This window comes from Diadema antillarum, unplaced genomic scaffold (genome assembly GCF_040938485.1).
Source record: "Diadema antillarum isolate AM-2024a unplaced genomic scaffold, OU_Dant_1.0 seq00000070_RagTag, whole genome shotgun sequence".
Classification (NCBI taxonomy): domain Eukaryota; kingdom Metazoa; phylum Echinodermata; class Echinoidea; order Diadematoida; family Diadematidae; genus Diadema; species Diadema antillarum.
In genome coordinates this window covers 193,931-217,601 of record NW_027271169.1, presented here as the reverse complement: position 1 = coordinate 217,601, position 23,671 = coordinate 193,931, and the positions used below count along the sequence as shown (strand labels likewise).

General features: G+C 39.1%; 1 protein-coding gene across 1 annotated transcript in view; it reads right to left on the bottom strand.

Moving 5' to 3' along the window:
* The window catches only part of LOC139725993 (5-phosphohydroxy-L-lysine phospho-lyase-like), a 37,546-nt gene extending 14,481 nt beyond the window's left edge, over positions 1–23,065 (bottom strand). The window contains exons 1-6 of the mRNA XM_071637075.1: positions 22,623–23,065; positions 21,935–22,053; positions 13,585–13,744; positions 5,046–5,120; positions 3,698–3,791; positions 2,674–2,787 (exon numbers count right to left, since the gene is read on the bottom strand). Coding sequence (XP_071493176.1) covers positions 2,674–2,787; positions 3,698–3,791; positions 5,046–5,120; positions 13,585–13,744; positions 21,935–22,053; positions 22,623–22,675 — 615 coding nt within the window. The 5' untranslated portion in view covers positions 22,676–23,065. The remainder of the gene's footprint in view (positions 1–2,673; positions 2,788–3,697; positions 3,792–5,045; positions 5,121–13,584; positions 13,745–21,934; positions 22,054–22,622) is intronic.
* Positions 23,066–23,671: the final 606 nt, after the last annotated feature.

Sequence of the window (23,671 nt, the reverse complement as noted above, 5' to 3'; positions counted from 1 at the left end):
ACTGGTTCTTGCCACTCCAGCCTTGCCTGTGCCATGAACCGTGAGGTGACAATGGCAATTTTAATAATAGCATAAAGTCATTGTTACACTCTCAAACAAAATTCAGAGGAAGTTGTTAAGTAGTTGTCTCCTTGTGTGGGAGATGCAAGGTTGCATGCTCCTGGAACCGGTCTACAACCAGTTTGAGGCGGAGGCTCGAAGGGTTTTATATAGCAGGAAATCTGCTTTTAAAATATGAAAGGGGCTGACTATGTTAATATGATCAAAGGAAAAAAAAAACTAAAATGAAAACAAAAGGATGGAATAGAAATAAAACCCTGGATGTAAAAAAAGGGGAAATAATTTTGCCAATTCAGGAAACCATTGTAACAGATTAGGAAAATGGGCTTGTGGGAGAGAGGGAGAGAGTGTACTAGTAAAACACACAGATGTGAATGAATACGAAGCCTTTGGGTTAATCAGTGCAGTCACATGACTGCGTGCTAATGATAATGAGAAGGCCACTGTTCGTTGCATGAAAAATTCCTCCAAGTCAAAAGTGTGAATGCAGGAAATTTCTGTAGGATATTCCAGTTACATGCAGTGCTGCCATAGAAGCTTTCAGTCCCTTCTTGGACTTGAAAGTTTGAAGAAGTGATCAGAGTGACCACATATAGGACATGTGTTCATGTTCAGTTCTAAAGAAAGGTGACATATAATATGCGTACATGAGTGCATGCATGAGTGAGTGAGTGTGTGTGTGTGTGTGTGTGTGTACATGTGTCTTAAAATAGCTGCATGCCTTGGCAGTTTGGGGAGCAGCAGATTTTTCACAACAGCATATCAAAACACAATGCTGCGTGATTGCATTTTCTTAAACATAATTCCCATCCTGACAATGACATTTATTGTTTAGGCTGAAAGAGTTGACAAACATGCAATTGCAGATGGGCGCACCCACCAAATGGGCAGTTGTGTAATCTTGCTGGCCCAGATGACTCTTTACTATACTAGTGTGCAGTTGCAGTTGGTCATGATATGTTCTGCACTGTGACCCACCTCCCCCCCCCCCCCCACCCCTCTAAGGTTGTCATCTGTACTGCAAGTGTGTTCCCTATTCTTCGAGGAGAGGGGTATATTCTACGAGCTCAATTCGGGGGAAAAAAATTATTACATTCGTTTTGCTGCAAAGCATGCCGGGAAATACATCTTCTCTAGTATATTCAGCTTGAGAAAGTTTTAAGAGATATTCCTATCCACGCAACTCCTAAAATTGTGGACATTTTTCACCTCGGCACTATTCCTTCATTTAGGTGGTATTTTGCTAGCTCTCCTTCCACAATCTGTTATGGGATAATTTTGCTGGCTTTGCTTCCAAAAGCCTGCGATAGGGAATCAAAATCCTGTGGCATGCAAAATCATTTTAGAATGCAAAACTGGTTTTGAGAAAACCCTTCAGAAGTGTATGTGCGGTCTACCTCAAGCAGGCATAACTGATGGAAATGGAAAATGGAAAATAACACCACATCTCACAAGAAAACAACCAACTGAACAAACAAAATAAAACTCTTGTAATAATGCATCTGCAACATGCAAACAAAATCAACTTTGACTCAAAGTCTGCTGGCTTATGCATTATTTATTTATTTATTTACTTACTTATTTATTCATGTATTCATTAATTTATCTATCCATCTATTTATCTTTTCTTATATCAGTGATCTCTTAAACGTAGAAAATTTGATTTCCATTACAAGCATACACCTGTTGGCTTGTTTCTTTTTATGATTTTAATACAGTACAGTGTGACATGTATGCATCACTGTGTAATTCTGTATTTCAACTGCAGTGCCTTTACCTTTGCACAGTGAAGGCCAGTGCACATTCATCAAGGGACTTTTAATAACGATAATGAAAAAAATAAACACAAGAATACACAATGTACACAGAAATGGAACAGCTGTACAGCCAAATGCTGCTAAACTGGCGGCATGGGCTGACGGATGTAGTGTATGTCACGGTCTCACAGAGGTAATCCAACAGATCCCACACATATCTGGCTCTGCTTATGGTTTTGTGCACAGCCATGCATGAACCTTCATCCTATACAAGGCCTTATCTCTGCTGTAACATGTGGCTACTTTATTGATTTTATCACTTTTGTTCTCTTTCTTTTTTTTCCTTTTTTCCCCTGCTATCAGACTGCTGTTGGTTTGCTTTGTTTATTACACCTCCTTTCACGCACTGCCAGTAATAGCGAATGTGCAACACAATTGATAGAGCTGGAATGTTTACATTGTAGTTTTGTTTTTGTCACAAGACTAATTATAGAAAACACGGTGCAGACTGGGTTTAGAGGAGGAATTTGTTTCATTCTTCTTCATAACCTGTTTGTCTCAATATTTGTCTGGATTTGTCATTGGATTTTTTGCTGCCTAGACATCAGTCACAAAGGCACAGGACAGACAAGCAGACAAACAGACAGACAAACAGACAAACAGACAGACAAACAGACAGACAAACTCAAACATCGAATCCAATGAAGAATGAATTCTGCATCAATACATAACCTACGTCATGATTAGAAGCACACACGCCCACAATGAACTCATTATCATTTCCTTTGAAACATTTCTCTTTCGTACAAATACCGCATGTTGGACAACACAAGGCAAAACTCATAGTTCCACTGACCTGCCGACCTTTGGCCTCTGCCCTCTGGATGACCTTCTTGACCTCATTTGCATACTGCTTTCCTGCGTTCCTCACATCACGATACTTCCCCCTGTATGTATCGGGTACAGGTGCCTATCACAAACACACATGACAAAGGAACAACATTTAAATTGTACGTGCAACTGTTACAATTCATTTCCATTACTGACCACATGGTCTACTAGTACTGCCCCATAGAGATTACCATACAACTGCAAAAACACAGGTCTGTGTCATGGCAAGGGGGATGCCATGCATGCATAATAGGGTGTCACTGGCCTTTTTAAAGGAGAGATCAGTTCCTTGCAATGTACCAGTAATTTGCTTTCAATTTCTTGGGTCACTACATACGACTAGATCGATTTCCAGCTTCATATCCACAGAGTAAATTTATTCTGAGTAAACCGCGAATATACTGTTACATCACTGGTGCCAGCCTGTTTCATAACATTTCACAAATACTTGAATGAATTAATCTGTAATAAATCTAATGCATAAACCCTCTTCGAGATTGAAGGATAAATTTCTGCCATAGATCGTAGAAACCAGGCACGCACATCTATATTATAAAGACTATTAAAGTCATCTAAATTTCATAGGCAGTGATCCCATGCAAAAATGAAAACTTGCAAGTAAAAGGAATGAACTGCCTTCCATGGCAATCACCACAGCAACTACCAATGAGCTCAAAAGCTTTTGGTAATTACCACGGTAACTATTACTGCAAAAGGTAATCCATTACACAAAGCCCTCAGTAAAGCTGGCATTGACCACATCTAATTGTTTTATCAGTCTCAAATTTCATCTCACTTTACGCAGTTTGGATGTGCCATGCTCATAAACATGGGGTACCAGAGTATATCCTGCCACTTACTGAACTGATTTCAAGTCTAGCTTCAGCAAAGAGTCTGACAGACTAACAGTTGTGACAGAAGTTCTCGTGGATTGTTAGAATCTATCCCTCCGTAATCCTCTACGACCATACAAAGTTCCACGTATTTACCACATGGACCCAGTCTTTCTTTCCCTCCATGGTCGGCTTGTTGTACTTGTATGGACTGATGTCTATCAGGCTGGTCAGATGGCCATGGTAGGCGCTGCAGGGTGGTAAAGAATGAGTCAACCATTTGACATTGGAAAAAGAGATTCGTCAACTTACCCACACCAGACTTGCATATGAGTCAATGCAACATCGGATGAAAGTTGAAGTGTCATTGAAAATGGTTTGATGGCATCTGTTCCATATATTGTAAAGTATGTACCTCACAACTAGAATGTACCTGTATGACCAATATCATGAATACTCACAAAAGGACACAAAGATTCATTTTTCCATAGGCCTAAAAATACTGTGTTTTGGGTCAGCACAGTCCATCTTCAGTATATGTATGTTAGTTGTTGTTGCTATTATTTGTTTTTGGAGATTTGATACGTATTTTGCTATTTCCTACCCACATGCCAGACAAACATGTGCATGAAAATCCCACAAAAAGTCAGCAAAACAGTCAGCGGCATTCATACTACGAAATAATCATGGAGGACATATGCTACATGCATACACGAAGTCTGTGGATGATTTGCTAAACTCCTATTTAATAGAGTGACTGCTGAAGTTTGAAATCTATTTTCTGCCTGTATGGGAGAAATAGTGTCTCAGTGTGCAATTGTAGACCCATCCAATTCTGGTTGTGTCATATTAATTACCATAATGGTTGGATTCATACCTTTTATTTCAGTGGGTTCATTTCATAAAATCTTACTGGCTATATCACCTTACTCCAAAGCTGAGAATTTTTCCTTTCAGCATAAGGTTGAACCGATAATTCTTGCCTGCTCACTGTCTACTGGTTTTTGTGCCACGCAAAGGTTAAACATAAATACTCTCACATCACCTCACAAGCTGTGTTGCAAAACATATACCCTGATATGTGGGTCTTGTTATGAAGAAGAAAAAGAAGACAAAGAAAAAAAATAAAGATTCAAAATACTACAGATTCAGTTCAGTTACCATAAAGACTTGTTGCTTCATTAGCATGGCACTTGTGCTTGCTGGGAGTCTCATGATATAAGAAGCCCCACAAATGTAAATGCATTGAGGGGCTTCTACAATGTGTGGATGAGCAAATCGCGTGCCAAAAACCCATCCCCATCACCCATGAATCATAAGATTGCTTGACAATCTGTAGCTTCCTGGGGCAAGTTCTGATCTACACAGCCCATGGCACCAAAGCTGGAGCAATGATTCACTTGTAGAGCAAAGCCTCTGCTCCCACAACTCTCTTGGATTGCAAGAAATCTCCAGCTGAAATGACATCATCAGAGATTAGAATCTTTGCCGGCAGTGGACTTACTGATCGAGAATAGCAATGTCGTGTCTCCCTGTGTGACGTCTCACCAACCGCAGCGCTAGATCATTCGCCTCTGACCTACATAATACACAAAGATATGCATACAAATCTCATTACTAGTTCAATCTAAAATTTTCTCAAGAGATTGAAATGCTGGAATGGTTACACAGAGTTTAATCAGTATCTTCAAGTCTGAAACATTATCTCGGAGAGGCTCGTGTAATCGGTCTAACCTTGCCAATAAGCCAGTTTGGAGTTCCACCTTGTGCATGAGCAGAAAAAAAGGTCATTCATACCAACAGGCATGTTGGTTTTTAAATTCACTAGGATAAGCATCTGTGACATAATGATTATTCGTGTAATTCTTAAAAATGCTACTTGCCAGCACATCCACCTGACAGCAAAAGTGGTATTTGGCAATGTCAATACAAAGAGATTGCTAATACATTCAATGCAAAATAATGGCATGGATTCTTTCACAAGTGTTAATCAATGAATCATTCTGGTCATCTGGTCTACACAAGTTCATTCTTTGTTTGAACAGGATTGATGAATCTCATAGATTGTTACATAAAGCTTATTTATAAATGCATCATGTTGCGTTGAAAATGAGTTAAGTGCCCTTAACCGACTGAGAAAAAAAAAAAAGGTCATTTGTACCAATGTGCCCATGCGCTAACTCCGAACTGGCTTATTTTGTCTGTTTTGTAAAGCGATCAAAGTGCTTTACAGAGAACAAGGGCACAAATGCCTGCATTGCAAATGTTTGGTCAGGAGCATATTGCAGAAGAAATATCTGTGATGCAGTTGAAAACAGTGCATCTGGCAACACTTTGTGACGCAGGCATGAAAAACCCAAATCAAACAAGCCACCGGTATGCACACATTTTAAAGTATGATGCTGAGTCAAGGAGCCCATAATCATGACAATACTTGATGGGGGGGGGGGGGGGAATCAGCTCTGGGTAAATTACTTGCATTAGGACTTCAGGACTCAAAACAATAGATGGGAGGTCACTTCATAGGGCCCAAACTTTTGTTGCACAGACCTCCATCGCTTCAAACACAGCTTCTTGGAGACAAGAAGTGTGTTGCACTGCACTCTGAATGCTTATCTTCACTGTTTGGGTAATAACAGCAGTATCATATATCTCATTTTCAGAAGACCTGAGTGAACTTTTTGTCTCAAGTGTTTACTGACACAATGACACACCCTTTTCTCCATATCTCATTATATCCAATGATGCTACTGCATAACATTCCACACTTTGAGCTCTTTCTTTGTAAACCTTTGGGTTGATAGATAGAGCTCATTACTTCTCTCTATAAATATACCTACTCAGCACTCAATGTCGAAATACGCTGCTATCTTTCAAGCACACTAAGGAACTCTTAAGTGCGACTAGTTGGATTGTTTCCAAAGGAGATTCGGATACAAAGAAGAAAAGGTCTTGCAGAAAGGTTGTGTCAGATGGAGTAAATTGGATAGAGTAAATTGGAATGTTACAGTACAGAAAGGACAGTTACATGAGGTGATTAGGTTAACTGCATTGTATCTTACCAGCACACACACACACACACACACACACACACACACACACACACTACTGAAAAAAAAAAGAACAACAAAATAGAATGATATTGTGATTAATATTTCATAGAATGCAGTTGGGCATTGATGACACACAAGACAAACACAGTGAACCTTGCTGCAAACAAAACAAAGAATGATTAATAGTGGATTAGACAGCCACACAGACATCCACACAGACAAGACAGTGCTTTTCTTTCCTTCTGTTTTGTTTACATTTCCAACAAGCTCTGATTCTGAAAGACTTCATAATAATATGCTTGGTGCTAAAATAAATGAGTAGGTAAAACTCAGAGCCAATGGTAGGCCTAAATGTTATGCAACCAATTATTACATAATCAACTCCAGTGGACTGGCAGCCTTTAAAGGCAGCCGATCGCCATCCCTAATAGTACGTAAACTCCGAACGACCGAAGTTTGTGCATGCAATTGCGCAATGCCAGACTCGGTGCTATATCCATAAACGTGCGGGACATCAATGCTGCCACTGAGATACATGTGTGTGTGTGCATGTGTGTGTACGCATCATACACAAACATTGTCACCGCGAGCTGCGGTGATTGGAGGAGAGAGGCCAGAAGACGCGTGTGTGTGTGTATGCATCATACACAAATATTGTCACCGCGAGCTGCGGTGATTGGAGGAGAGAGGCCAGAAGACGCATGGCTCTTTTGGCCTCTCTTCATGCGCATGCGCACTGAGTGTGTGCGTCCATTCGGAAGCTCACGTGGCTCGCTCGGACAGCCATTTTGGGTTAGGAGATTAGCACAGAGAGCGCTCTTGTAGCCTACGCGTTTTGTTCGCTGACCCATTGAGCCAGCGCTATTCTTATTCGGGGTCACTACATTTGATATAGAATGGGGGAGGCAGCGTGTTGCGTTCGTCTCTGTGCCGCACAAACCACTCGCCACGACTGAGTGCCTTTAACTGTGTACATGTAATTATACCAGCCCAGTGGCAATAAAGATGTGAGTTCAACTTTGGCACTTTGAGGGGAAAGAGCAATACGGGCTTTCTACAAGATGCCTGTTGTTTGAAGATTTGGTTTTGCAAGTCCTGCATTACCTTGGAAGGCAAATTGTATTGGTGATGTGCAGGAAAGATACAAGATTCAATATGCACACTGAAGGCACTTATGACTATGTAAAATAATGTAAAGTCTAGTATACCACAGGTACTGCACCAACAGACAGCTTCCATTAATGATCAACTAACCATAACATACTGTAGATGCCTTACATTTATCATATCTTGCAGAAACTGTGACAGATGAAAACAAAGTAAACTGTGTATGTAGTAATTACACACACTTACAGAGCAGAGTCTGTACAATGTCTGTGCAGAAGCCAGTATATAATTTGCAATTATTGAAACCAGAACATGACAACAAAATCAATTTGGGCCAGCTCCAACTTATTCAGTTAATATGGTACTACTCGAGGTGAAATACCCTGTGAATGTGTCATTCCTGTGCCTCCTTCCATTGTCTTAAAGGGATCATTAATTTTGGTAGAGACCTAATTTAGGTTTCTGACATTTTTTGGTGAGATAATGAGAAACCTCTTATGAAATTGAAAGAGCATGTAATTCTATGAGGAATTCAATGTTTATTTGATGAAAATTGGTTTTGAAATGGCTGAGATATCCAAAAAAAGAGCGATTCTAATAAAGCGTGGGACCCACACTTTACTACGATCACTTTGTTTTACTTTGTTTTTTGATGTTTCAGTCATTCCAAACCCGATTTTCATCAAATAAACTTTGAATTCCTCTTAAAATGGTATGTTCTGTACTATATCATAAGTGTTTTCTTGGTATCTCGCAAAAAGTTAAAAGCCCAATTCTCATCTCCACCAAGACTGTACCATCCCTTTAAACCCAACAATCCATGTAGATATAGTGTTGGCTCGGTGAGTAGAGCGGCCGCCCTCACAATCGGGAGGTCATGGGTTCAAACCCCGGCCGCGTCATACCAAAAGACGTTAAAAGATGGGAGTTGCTGCTACCTTGTTTGCCGTTCAACAGTTGAAAAGGTTAGAGCAACGTCGATCTGGTGCTGCTCAGTGGCTGCCGGGCCCACGATCAATTGGGCAAAAAGAATTTCCATTCTCGGACAATAAAATTTGGAGTTTATATCCAAACATATACCGGTACTAAAAATATCAGTTTTCTGATCTGAAACCACTGCATACATTTGCAAAAATTTTGCAAGTCACTGCAGAGCACTGGCATAGCTTCATAATGCCAAATATAATAAATTCATATCATGCATAAATTACCCATAAACATTGCACAACAATACTTGCACCTGAGTCTCTAAGGTTGGGTAAGAGGTAAATATATGCTGTTACTTTTGACACTTTGTTACATTTCAGTGAAATCATGTCATGTGGCCATGTAAAATCAAGTGCGAATAGCATCACTGTAGATATGCACAAGCTTATATGCAATCTGTTCTGGGCCCTGTTTTATGAAGAGTTAAAATTGATTATATTAGTTGATTTCAACTGTAAGTCTATGGCAGCCAGTGTGGTAAGGAAATATAAAATCGATTTTATCTTTTGATAAAATGGGGCCCTGGTGACTAGTTATGATTTTTGCCCACAGAGCTTGAAGCAAAAACTGGTTATTCCAACAGTATGTTTAATAGAGACTTGGCTAGACTCTATATGGGCCTTCTTGTTAGGGCTTGCCTCTTGGTGGTGACTTGACTCTATCTCACATGACAACTCTCTGCTCTCACTTCTCTAGCACAAATTTGTTTAGTGAGAGGGTCTTTGGAAAAGGCTAGGTGACGGGCCACATCCACCAATTTGTTCAGTAGAATTGAAATAAATGGCATGAGCTGATTGTCAAGTGCTTAAAAAACAGGATAGAGAACAACATGCATTTAAAGGCAATCGGTCGTCGCAGGCGATTCGCAGCTCAGTAGAAAAGCACGACAAGCTGCTCCTCCCGTTATTGTACCCCCATACGTACCGAATGCTGAACACGACGCTACGCAGCGCACCAGCGAAAACCAGATGGGGCACGAGAGCCGTGCGAGCCGTCCACTGTAATTTCAACATGGACGCCCGAATACCTACCGAATGGGGCCGAATGGGTGCACACACAAAACCGCACAACAGCCATGTGCATGAAAATCTCTCCTACGGGTCCCCGTCGCGACACAACAGTAGAGCTGTGTGGTGTACGTACGTACATATCTGGCTGCAGTCTCTGTTATTTGCACTATGGTGCCAATTTCAGCAATCTAAGCAATAATATTTTAAAATGTCTGAAAATATTATATAGCAATATTTTAAATCATTCATATATTACGTTGTTTAATATTTGGTATTTATAAATATGCTTTGATGAAGAAATATTAAAACTCTAAACTTCATGTATAGCAAGTTGCAATGCTCATGGCCATATGGCGGGTTGTTTTGATCTCATTGGCAATTGTCTGCTGCGTCAGCTGTGTTACAGTATGTTGGGCCGGATCGGAACATAACAAAGTTGGTATAAAGTCGTCGGTACCGGTATGTCAATATCAATAATGTGTGCGGTATGCGTGTACTGTTTCGGATTAGCCTTGGCTTTGGTTTAGTACGGGTAATGAAACCTCACAATGGAGATCAAAACAGCCGTCCAACTCGAGTAAAACGTATCTACTTGTTTGACGCTATCGACGAGTGGAGAACGCAGAGAGACGTGTTCTTAGCATGCTTAGGACAGGGAGGTTTCCTCTCACCTCCCTGCTTAGGACAAGTAAGAGACCAGTGGCAGAGGGGGAAGCTTCAGCGTCAGCGTGCCGATGAAAAATTTGCTTTCCACTTGCTGGAGTTGCATGAACAGTTTTGCAGGAATTTAGAATGTGCAAATTCGTGTTACGGCATGCATGGTGGAATTGTAATGCCACGGCTTACGCCAATCAAGCAACCCCAGCTGACCAAGTCAACAACTTCAAGGAATCCAGATCCAGATGATGTGTAAGTAACGTTAGAAGTCTATTACATGAATCAATGATTGAAGTGGAATGACTTTTTCTAATCTATCTTTAACTGCTAGGGCCTTTGCGTTTCATCGACAAGTAGGCCTATTTTTCTATGTATAATTCCGCGAAAAACTTCTCTAAGTTCTCATTTATGTCAAATTATGATAACGCCGTAATCGAAATGACATTTGCTGGGTCAGTTTATCGCTTCTTAAAAACTGACCCAGCAGTAGGCAGCAAATGTCATTAGTCAGGGAATCGCAAGTAGTGGTAAGTTTTTTGTCATCACAGTATTGAGAATTTAAAGTATTTCATGTGCAAATGTAGAATCTAGATAGATACAGAGAGGTCACTTTCCTGAGCAGCTAGCGTCAACAATCCAGGTTAAATTTGCATAGCCAGATTTCATGGCTGCGATTCAAATACTGTTTGTCCCCATTGATTTAACTGTATAGCAAAGTCTCCTCTTTCATCATATTTAGGGGCCCTACATTTTAAGTTTGGTTAAGGAATTTTGATAAAGATTGTAATTTTCATAAGCTTGGCAAAAGTTTCAGGCATCTATGTTGCATTTATAGTCAAACTTCCAATGCATTTGGTCCAATAATTTGAAACCAAATTCAAGTGATCCAGTGAAGTGTACATCTTTTCATGTGAATTTCTACAAGTATGTTGAAATGTAAATTCTGAAGAAAAAAAAAATGATCCTTTACAGTTGAAATTCGTTAAAGTTTGGTTACACCGACAGTGTCAGGTCAGTGGTAGTAACTACAGAGTTACAGTAGTGTACGTACAATACCCTTGTACGTGAAAGTTACAGTTTTATTTACCTTCACATCTTCATATAGGAGTGTCTAATAGGGATGTTGATTGGTGTGGAAGTTGTTGATGAACAACAGTTCATAAGAATCTATTGTTTTAATTCTAGTACAGATATTGGTCATATGTCAAGGGGCAATATGAACCTATCAGTTTGTAACATGCTAATATGTACAGGTATGAGCTTCATCAAGTACGATTAATTGGTATCCGTGGCACATCCCTTACTGTATACGCTATAATTTTCGCGTACATAAATTTTCGCGAATTGCCGCTGTCACACAATTTCGCGAGTGGTTAAATTCGCGATTGGGGGACCAGAGAAAATATGAAGTGGCAAAGAAAGTGTGAATTTTCAACTTACTAGCAAATAAGAATGACATTAGTTATACAATGCATGAAAAAGACTTGCCAAACTCTGTGAACTAGTAAGTTAGAATTCGACATTTTTGAAGTGGTTAAGTCCATCGCGCTAGATTTCTGTCGAGTGGTCCCCTTGCGATAATGGATTGGCTCTCTACAGTATTCGTAAGTAGACGTGGACATGCGTGAACAAGCTTAGCCAGTATGGTCTGTTCGGTAAGCCGTGACATGGTATACTAGTACTGAAATGTTCGTATCATCAAGGCAAGAGACTCATTTTGGAAGGTAATATTTTCGCGTGTTGTTGATTTCGCGAATAGCTCCCGACTCGCGAAATTCGCGAAAATAAAACCCCTGCGAAATATATAGCGTATACAGTATTTGTTGATCAAAGGTACGCCTCTGATTGGTATTTTAATCAGTGTTTGGTAGAAAGCTAACCCATTACAATGGCTTTGCGATGTTACACTGAGTTGACTATGGACAAAGGTCTACTGTCTGCGATTTTCATTAATTTGTAGGGCATTTTTCACACATAACCTCAAATACTGATACCTGTGATAGGTTTATTTATAATGGTTATCCTTCACACTGTATTGTTGAGACAATAGTGTTCTGTTTGTTTGTGTAAGAGGGAGATAGACAATAATTTCTTTATGCTCCTGTCTGAAGAAGGCATTACATCTTATTTGTCATGTACTTATCTATGAGTTTTAATGTTCACTTTGTGTGTGTGTGTGTCTTTTTTTTAAAGATTATTCACACCAGGCTAAGCTGACAGAACTATAACTGTGAGTTTACCTAGTCAAATGAAAGGGTTTCGGCATTGCTTCTTACATATAGTATATTCCAGGCAGGTGATACAACGCTCACCTTCTTCATATTAGTTAGTAAAACAATGAAGAGTGCAAAAATACTGCATAAATGTGCAGTGCAACTGTGGCCGTTGGCCGTTGGCCCTGCACGGGCACAGTCGCTTCCCCGTCCTGAATTTATGTACACACGCCAGGGCAAGTACATGATACAGGCAGGGTCTCCGACCCAATCGTCCGCGTTCAGAATAGACAACTCGGCGGTAATATCCGCTACCCATGACGATGTATCATCGTCCATGATGGCCACCCTATCTATTATAATGTGGTCTGCACTCACTAATCTGATCTGATCTGATGATTACAGTATAGTTGACGAGTGACGACGATCGACGATGCGATGAAGAGAATGCGTAGTCGTACGAAGTATACGCAGCTAGCTACTAGCTCATGCGAACATCACTCACATTACACAAAACGTACTGTCCCGCGCTCAGCAAGCGATCGCGAGCAATCGAGATACTATAGCGCGATACATTGCTTTAGGGATGTCTTGCGCACACACACATTTCGCTTCGTAGCAACTTCGGAAGCGAGTTTACGTGCTGCCGCCCGCGGCTGAAATATGTCCATGTATCCTCGCGACTGGGTGTCTTTAAGAGAACTTAATGTCCCGTCACTGTACAGGCATGCTAACCTGGAAACACTAAACTGCACATACTTGAATATGAGACCATTCTGAAGCAAGTAATTTTCACACAACAATAGATATATAATGTACTCTTAAATGAATCCCACAAGTATTGGAACAATCATCCCCCAGCATTCCCACTGATTCCCACTGATCAGTTACTGGCCATCCCGTTTAAAGCTTTAGAGAAACAGATTCAACTAAAGGGTGAAAGGGTGCATGCAATACTGACTCATAAAAAAATGAAATGTGGCATTTCGTGCAGCATCAACGGAAGCGAACCCTACCCTGAATTGACAAAAAAGCAGACGCTGAGCTTCTCTGGAAGTGTTTCGGTGATCCGCTTGGCATACATCACCATGTTGTCATGGAGGAACCTTGAGTTGGTGTTGAGGACGGCCATCTGTTCAGCTGCGGCTTGGACGACACGGGGATGGCTATGGCCAACTGGATATGGGAAAAGGAGACAAGAGTCGAGCAGAGCCCGTGAATGAATTCATCAAGGAACTGCTGGTCTCTTGGAATATTTGTGATATATTTGATCAATACGCACTGATCAAAACTGATCTCATGTGTCTTCATTCCCAACAGCTTTAGGACATCAAACAGAGTTTACCAGTATACATTACAATGTGTATGATTTACTTTGAACAAAGGGAACAATGCCATAGCAGGTTATTCTCTTATTTCTGATTAAATCACTCATTTCACTCATGGTCTCTACAAAACACTCAGAAGAAACTAGAAATGTTGCTATGGTAACTGGTATGCCACTGCCGTATTGCATTATCATCCCATAGGTCTGTTGTATGGGAATCTTGACAGTAGGAGACAGCGGTTTCACAATATTGGTTAAAAAAACAAAACAAAAAAGAAATGACACGTTTGAAAGCTTGATGGCACAACCCCAAACGTGATTAATATTTAATTCCTTGAGCAAGATTTCATCTGTCTAGCTACATTGTTTCAGAGAGCAACTGTTTGGGAATTTGAGCATTTTCATTATCATCTACAAACAACCCCCGCCCCTCCATGCTAAAAACGGCCCCATTCACAGATCTAATGAGCTACTCCTTTAGATATCAATGCTCAAAAATAATATTCATCCCCTGAATCACTGATTTACATTGTACCGTACATTGTATGTCAAAAAAAAAAAAAAACAACAACGGTATCTTCTGCAATGATAATTTCAAAAGTAGTCAATCAATCCAAATACAATTTCAAGGTATAAAACTATAACTCATTGCCCACATCTTACAGAAAACCCCATTCGATTTGCTTCAGGGGTCAAAGGGAAATGAGGAATTTTGTAGAGGATGTCAGAAATCTCTTCCCTCCAAGTTCTGTCCATTGTGTTCACACATTAATTTGCCTTTCCAAGAGCATCCAAGTGCTAAACTTGGAAGAATCAGACGCATGACATGCTTTACAACAATCCACATTTCTCTGTGACCGCTAAACCCAATTGAATGGGGTTTTCTGCAAAATATAGTTCAGATGTTATATCTTAAGACCCTGAAGTCGTATTTAGACAGTTTAATCATATTGGGTGTCATCAGTGCGAAAAGTGGATTGTAATTTTTTTCTTTGACATACTGTACAGTACAGTCATTTGTAATTTCACTGTCTCACTGTGTGTGCAGCTGCCTTGATGAATAGTTATGAAATTTCTCAGCTTTAATAGAGAGTACAATATTACAGTTTTGAATCTTGCAAACACCAAAGAGTAATAGACAGAGCTATTTGTGGGTGAAAGCGAGGATTTTTTAAATCAAGGAGAGAGCTACAAGAAGAGCCTAATGAAGGAAAATCTGTTGAAGTTTTACCAAGGGCTCAGTAATGACAAGGGACATTGAACACATCTAGAAAGCCATGAATGTCAGCACGTAGTTAGACTAGACAATCCCTATGGACCTAAAAATAGAATTTGTAGATGTACAACTGTGGCACTGTTTGCAGAAATATCCTCATAAATCCTTGGTTGTTGCTTTTTTTATTTGTTTATGGTAATGGCACAGTCCAATTTTGCTGCATCTTTTTCATTAACTTTTACTACATAGATATATTGCTTGAAAACAATGGCATCTGTTTCAGAAGAAAGGCAGTAGTGTCAAATTCATTACCATCTGGTACATTTTTAAGTTAGGAGATGAAGAAAATTTCTTTTCATGTATAAAAGTGACTAGAAAGGCTATATATCCAGGTAAGCCCCCAACTATACTTCACACTACATTCATATGGCTGAAACTTTCTTTATTGCAGTATCATCATGTGCAAACTTCCATGATTTTGCTGCTTTGTTTCACTGCTGGAGGCCTCACACAAATTTCGCTGGGCAGATATTCTCATGCGACATGGAAGTGCAATGTATAAAAAGAAATGTAGGTCTTTGTGTTCAACCAGAGATTATTTTTTTTCCTTTGATCATATCAAGACGGTTGTCTTGTTTCGTCTCGTCTCAACCTACGCATCTTAAGGGCACGCACAGCATCCACAAGCATCAAGGCACTTGCATCATCTTTTGAATTCCTGTTACAATGGCCTGCATCCTGTTGTGGCAGACCACCTTTGGTCTTCATACTGATTTGGTCTCCATACCAATCCAAAGATATTCTTGGGGTTTCTGCCATTATGTAATTAATCTCTACACTAATTTGAATCCTACTATAAAGTACTGTCTTCCTTCCGAACCACTAGCTATTCAATGCAAATTAGCCAAGTCTAACACCATGCTTATCTCTTCTTGTGTAATACTGTCAATATTACAAACCCATTCAGATAAGGGGTCTAGAGGTTTGCGACTACGGAAAATTTGATTTTGTCGTGCATTCTTTACTTCTTATTGTCAATGCGTCAGATGTTATTTGGATTTTAGTTGCAATGCAAAACTTATCCTCTGCGAACATTTAAAAGAAAAAAAAATCCAATAAATTCAAAGAAAATTATCAATAGAACACAGTACAGTCACAGTAGTTTGAAGAAACTTGTCCAAAGCAGGTTGGGCAGAGAAATTGGTGTATATATATATATATATTTTTTTTTTTTTAATATTTTTTTTACTTTAAGTTATGCCCCCCCCCCCCCAAAAAAAGAAATCATATTATAACCATCACATAAGTTGGGACAGAGGACATATTATATTAAAATGCTACAAAGAAAATCATACTCACTGAGCAAATTGACAGGGTACTTCTTAAATCTATTCAATGCAATTGGTGTATACTTTTGCAATTGTTTGTGTGTTTTTTTTAATGAAAGAACTAAATTCTTGCAATTTATATACTCTTATATAAACAAAAAATCAACTATGAAATTTGAAGTGGAAAATGTTTTTGAAATTGTCTATGATAACATAAAGAACACCATACAGCTCTTCCCCATATTGGGTTGTTTTTCCTACACATTAGCCAGCCTGATAACAACATGATAATGATATGATTCAAGATAAAGAGGTAGGTACAATGTACAATGTAACTGCTTTCCTTTAAAGCCACTATCTACCATTTGCAGATAAAACAAAACCCCATTTTCCCCCATCTTTCTCTCTCTTCTTTCTTTCTTAAAACAACAACAACAAAACAAAACTCCAGTTTTTGTGCTTCAAAATACATGTAGTCCTAAAACATGAGTTAGGGATAGAAACAATCAATGTAAAAATGTTAATCAGTATAATCAATGCTAAGTGTTGAACACAAAATATGAAAAATAGTTTTATTACAATCATTTAGAACTACAATAAACCATCTACAGTTATAGTTTATTGAGGAAATTAGTGATATCTCCTTAAATTTGTGGCTTTATTGAGAAATGTCAATACGGGAGGATATTTATACAAAGTTCTGAACTACATTTGCACATGCATCAAATGTGATAACTTGAATGTGTTTTTAATCACTGTCCAGTCCCCAATAGTAAATAGTGTCTTTTTTAAGAACTGAAAGGACTTTAGTATGCTACCACATTGTTTGCTGTAGCATACGGTCAGACGTGGACAAATGAGCTGCAGAGAACATGATGTTGTGCCATGCTCAGCACAACCATTGACTGTGAATCTATAATGGGAAGCCTCAAGGTACATTTGTACTCTTGACATTTCCTAACAAAAGGGCAATGCCATGTTTCCTTGCGGTCAACACAGGTTAATAAGGGAGGCTGCGTCATTGTTGGACGCCCCCTGATTACAATCACACATAGTATTAGAGGCCAGCAATTAGTTGGGAAAAAATGAAAAACTTGAATCACCCAGCACAAGACCTAACTAGAAATGTCGCTATGGCGGCTGGTATGCCTCCGCCATAATGCATGGTTCTCCACATACTTCTATAGCACAATGTCTTGACAATGTGTGATGACAGTTTCACATAACTGGCAAAATATCAAAATGACAGGTTTGTCACAAATGCATTGAATGTTCACTTTTCTTGAACTAGGTTTATTTGGATAAATGGCTATACTATCTAAGAGTGCAGGTACTTGGGGATTTGAGCATCTGTACGCAACTTTTGACCCTTTTATAAGTTTAAAGAAGAAATGATATTTAGCACTTTCACATGACCTTTTGACCTTTGGGCAAGAAACTTCCAAGAGAATCTGTATTGGGTAATACACTAAGTTTCAAGAAAAAAATCCTGCTGGCATTGCATAAGATACTAGAAATGTCGCTATGGCGACTGGTATGCCTCCGCCATAATCCATGGTTCTCTGAATACGTCTATAGCACAATGTCTTGACAATGTGTGATGACAGCTTCACATAACTGGCAAAATATTAAAATGACAAGTTTGTCACAAATGCATTGAGTGCTCACTATCCTTGAACTAGGTTTATTTGGATGAATGGCTATACTGTCTAAGAGTGCAGGTATTTAGGGATTTGAGGGTTTGTACCCAATTTTGACCCTTTTATAAGTTTTAAGAAGAAGTGAAATTTAGCACTTTCACTTGACCTTTTGACCTTTGACCTTTAGGCATGAAACTTCCAAGAGAATCTATATTGGGTAATATGCATGTACATTAAGTTTCAAGAAAAAATCCTGCAGGCATTGCATAGATAAGAGAGAAATAATGACATTTTGATGAGTTGACCTTGACCTTTCACCCCTGACCTTTGGCCCATGACCCCTAAATTCCCTACATGATCACTGCCAGTCAGTACATGCATATATACTAAGTTCCATGAAGATACCTTGAAATATTTGTGAGATATGGAGAAAAAAGTGAAATCTTAACATTTCCACTTGACCTTTGACCCTTGACCTTTGACCTCATGACTCAAAGCTCTCTCTGGAGAATCTTTATTTGGTAGTTTATGTATACACCAAGTTTCAAGAAAATACCTCCAGGCATTGCATAGATATAAGGGAAATAGTGAAATTTGAGCGTTTGACCTTGACCTTTTGACCTTTGACCTCGAGCATGTGCGCCCAAAAGTTGATAGGCACAACTTCGCCCCCTCATACATATACATGCCAAGTTTCATTAGGATACCTCTAACAGTTTTTTAGATACGATGTCCACAAAATTGATTACGGACGGAAGGACGGACGGACAACCCGAAAACATAATGCCTCCGGCGACACTTCGTGGCGGAGGCATAAAGAGGGAAATAATGACACTTTGATGAATTGACCATGACCTTTGACCCATGACCCCTCAATTCCCTACATGATCACTGCCAGTCAGTAAATGCCTATACTAAGTCCCATGAAGATACCTTCAAATATTTGAGATATGGACAAAAAAGTGAAATTTTAACATTTTCACTTGACCTTTGACCCTTGACCTTTGACCTCATGACCCAAAACTCTCTCTGGGGAATCTTCATTTGGTAGTTCATGTATACACCAAGGTTCAAGAAAATACCTCCATGCATTGCATAGATATAGGGGAAATAGTGAAATTTTGAGTATTTGACCTTCACCTTTTGACCTTTGACCTTGAGCATGTGCACCCAAAAGTTGATAGACACAACTTCGCCCACTCATACATATACATGCCCAGTTTCATTAGGGTACCTCTAACGGCTTTTAGATATGCTGTCCACAAAATTGATTACGGATGGAGGCATAATAAAATGATAAAGCAAACCAACAACTTTTAGTACGAAATATTCTCATAAACAACACATTCAAGCAGGGGCAGATCCAGGAATTCTGTAAAAAAAAAGGGGGGGGGTTGTGCGTGGCCCCTAATTTATTTTCTTTTGTTTTAACAAAATTAAAGGGGGGTGCACCTGGTGCATTCCCCCCCCCCCCCCCCCATCCGCCACTGTTTGAGTGTCAATATATTTGAAGTGTTGTAACACTTGCCCACCACCAAGAATTTTTAGTGTACATTTATGTAAGAAACAAGCACAAACATTAACCAAAAGTAACCATGAACAAAGGTTCTCCAGCACACAGTGTACATCATTCTGCATTATGTAGACAGGTTCACAAAACATGATGAATTTTTAATCAATGTAGAGGGATAGAGTGTGAGGTTACATTGTACAACATGTAGTACAATGACTGTGGATGCTCCTTACTAGATTTGCTTTAATATGTGATTGCAAAGCCCACACCAGCATTGCAACCAGCGAAAACATCCACTGCTCAGTATGCTAACTACAATGGCTGTGGTGGCTGCTGACATACACTGCACTGCAGAGTTTATAGCATGGCTTCATGGAAACAAACACCAAGTTGATAATCCAACTTATCTGACCTAGCGTAGATCTAAAGACATTCTAAGGCATTGGTAAATTAACACAAAAATTAGACATTCCCAACGTACGCAACCTGTACTAAAGATAACTCAATAATAATTCAGGAGGTGATTGTGATTAAGGAAGAGAAATTCCTCAGATGTAAATGGTTCTTTTTCTAATTGGTTGTAAGAATGGTGCTAAAACACCAGGAAAGGGTAGATCACCGGCTAATTGGTTTAATACATAAACAGAAGTGACCATTGACAACCAACCCAAATTGGTGTGAAATTTCCCAAACCTCAAATGGAAGATGATCATATTTACTCTTTTCTCAGCCATTTTGGGCATTACTGCTGATAACTTCTGGTAGCTGATTGGTATGGATTATATGAGAGACTGGTACTAACTGACACCACCAGTAATACAGTACTTTGTCTACCCTTGGTTTTTTACAGTTTACGCTATCAGGCTCCACTGCTGACCAACCAATGGCTTAAGTCAGCACAGGAACACCGGACAGTGTACCAAGGTCACTTCTGCTAGTCAAAGAATATGCACAAAAAACAACAACAAACCAACAACAACAAAACAAAACAAAACAAACAAAAACATCCGAAACGCAATGCCAAACACAGTATTCAAAATAGGCTAATTGTAGGAAAAGACACCACCCACAGTAATTCATCATCAAACTGTACTATAAAAAGTCATGACTAAAAAGTGTCAATGGACTGACCAACCTTAGGCCGGCCTCTTTACACTGAAACACCCATTTTTTTGTGCACACACAACACTAATATTTGAGCTCCGCTGGTTGTGATGCTATAATATTTTGAGTTGAAAGTAAAGAAAAAACTCTGTTCGGAACAATATGGCAGACTCCTACATAGTCCAGGCCAATGGAACAGAGCACAAAAGCAAAAGAATTTACAAAAAACAAACTTGTAAACAACTCGTAAAATAAAAACGATGATGATAAAACCTATTTACAGGAATTATAGACGCTACTTTACAGGGTCGTCATGGTACAAACACTTTTTTATTTTTAGGAGGGCATGAAAATTATGAATTTAATTTCAATAATTTGAGTACCGATAACAAGACTAATCTACATTACACTATAGTTAAAACCTTAATACAAAAGTTGTTCCCTCTTTTTCTTTTTTTCTTTGGAGGGCTATGTTTTTTATCCAACTGACATTATTTTTGTCCTATTTCAACTCAACAAGCAACTTTGAGAAATCACTAAACAGTCAGTAGTAATGTAAAAGCAATTATTATTGCGCAAGTAAGATAAGTCTCACAAGTTTTTAATTCTGTGGAATGAAGAATTTTATTAATGGAACATATGACATGCAAAACTATTTACATGTCTTTATTTTCGCGCTGGTTTCTGGTTGTGCACAGCGAGCAAAAATGTCCACTTTTACAGTAGCACTGATATTTTGAAAGGCTCGTTAAGAGAATGTATGTAGGATAATATGATCCCTTCACATCACTTGCTACAATATGATGTGGGTACTTCAACGGACTAATACCTGCACAGCCACACTAGTTCACAAAAGCAACATAAGTACACCAATGTTCGATCTCTCCATTACTTCTTCTTTCACTTGGTTGGGAACATCAAATTCTGATGAGATAAAACATCATCTTGAAGGACTATTTTCTAATACACATCTAATCTTGAACAACACTTTGCTGGTGAGTTTTCTTGTAACGTTTGAGGGTTTAATTTACTTTCTACTTGATGGATCTTGTTTGTTAAAAAACAAAATCACAATGGCCATGCCATGCCCTGCCATTTGTGATTCCACCTGCGAACGTGTAATCTTCTGAGCCATAAGTATTTTTCATTCCGTACACCCCATAGATAGGAGTGTCTGGCATCTCAGAATGTGGTCAATACAGAAGTAAAGATTACAAAATAATATCAACGAATCTTACCATGTGCAACATTGTTGATGCAATCAAGGTACCTCTGCCCTGTTTCGTCATACATGTACTGCCCCTTTGCCCTCACAATCTTCAGTGGGTTCTCCTTGAACCACAGCTTGCATGGCGATCTGCAGCAATGGAAAAAAAAAAACAACACACAGAGACAATGAGGAAGAATACAAGTTTGACTCTGGGACAGAACTTCTGCTACTACCAGTAGTCAAATTCCCACAATTCCATGACAGCAGATATGATATTCCACATCATAAATTGCATGATTGCAAGCTAATACAATCTGTCTGTCCATACGTTCTGATTTGTTGCAATAATTAAAATAATACATGTACAAAAGGTAAATGATGATCCATCATTCATATTCCATATCTATAGTTTGCAGAAGGTCGGACTTTCAATACATTTTACTCTCATCACACAGGAGCAATAATGGAGTTTTTCCCCATGAATAAACAAGAAAACATTCTGATGTACCCTGTAAATGTTTAACCCAACACTTCACTGAACTGATTCTCCATTTCAACCACATTTTCGATATAATTCCTGTGTGTTTGCTCTTTGTATTTCAAATCATAAATATGAATGTCTGTGTTCAACTATACAACAAATCGTTGTTGCCAAAATGAATTTCAGTTTTGATTATGAGTGTGTCAAGTCATATACAGTAGTCTTGCATGCTTACCCAATATACTCCTTCCGCATCTCAATTGTCCTTTTCTTGTCACAGGTCTCCATGGTTGCAGATTTCTACAGAGTGGGCCTGGATGATGTAACCGGCATAAACAGAGTCTTGATGCAAGACTAGGATAGTGCACCGTCGAAGTGGATAGAGCTGCTGGTACAATGTACCGTATCTACAAGGTGAAGGAGAATAGCATAGCATGCAGGTATTTTTAGCTGTGAGAGAACACAAAGTAAATTATCACACTCAGCCATCTGTGACAGCCCTGACTCAGTCATCTCCAACTAAGGGATACGTTTGTACTAGCCCAAACTAGGGTATATGAAATTCCACCACTTACAAAAAAATTGTACCATTGTACCAATGTAGACCTTTCTGACTGAAAAAAATACTTTCAGTAAATATCCAAAGTGAAACTATAATCAATCAGTGAAAATGTGACCTTGTACTATGTCCCTGACATGGATAAGTACTTTTAATCTTTTTTTTTTCTTTCCTTTCCTTGATCTAGTCACGCACTCAAGGAATGGGAAATAGGATGCATACCACAAAATTATCACACACGGCTATGCTAACCTTTAATACCAACATGGATGAAGTATAATTATCACAAAGTTCTTCATAATTTCTAATGCATTCTGCGGTGTTAAGCTCCAGCTGGAACATGATTAGGCCTACACTGTACTTATATGCACTACCCTGGTACGTACTGCATTTCTCAAATGTCATGTTATCTACACTGCTTACCTGTCAGATACAGGCTTGTGTGACTTTGGGCAATCACACACAAAATGTCAACACCAATTAGGTTCCCTTAGTATTACTGCTATAGATTTGAAGCAGCTTATTATTTACAACATGTATCATCCAATAAGACAGCTCCACAATAATAATAACAAGGAAAAGTAGAAATTACGCGGTGCGTAATATATGTCCCCGCCGGAAGTAGCATTTAGTAGCAAAATGTACAATATAGGTAAAAAGATGAAGGTCAAAGGTCAAAGAAGTCAAAGGTCAAAATTCTATGTAGAAGTTTTGAAGCCCTCACC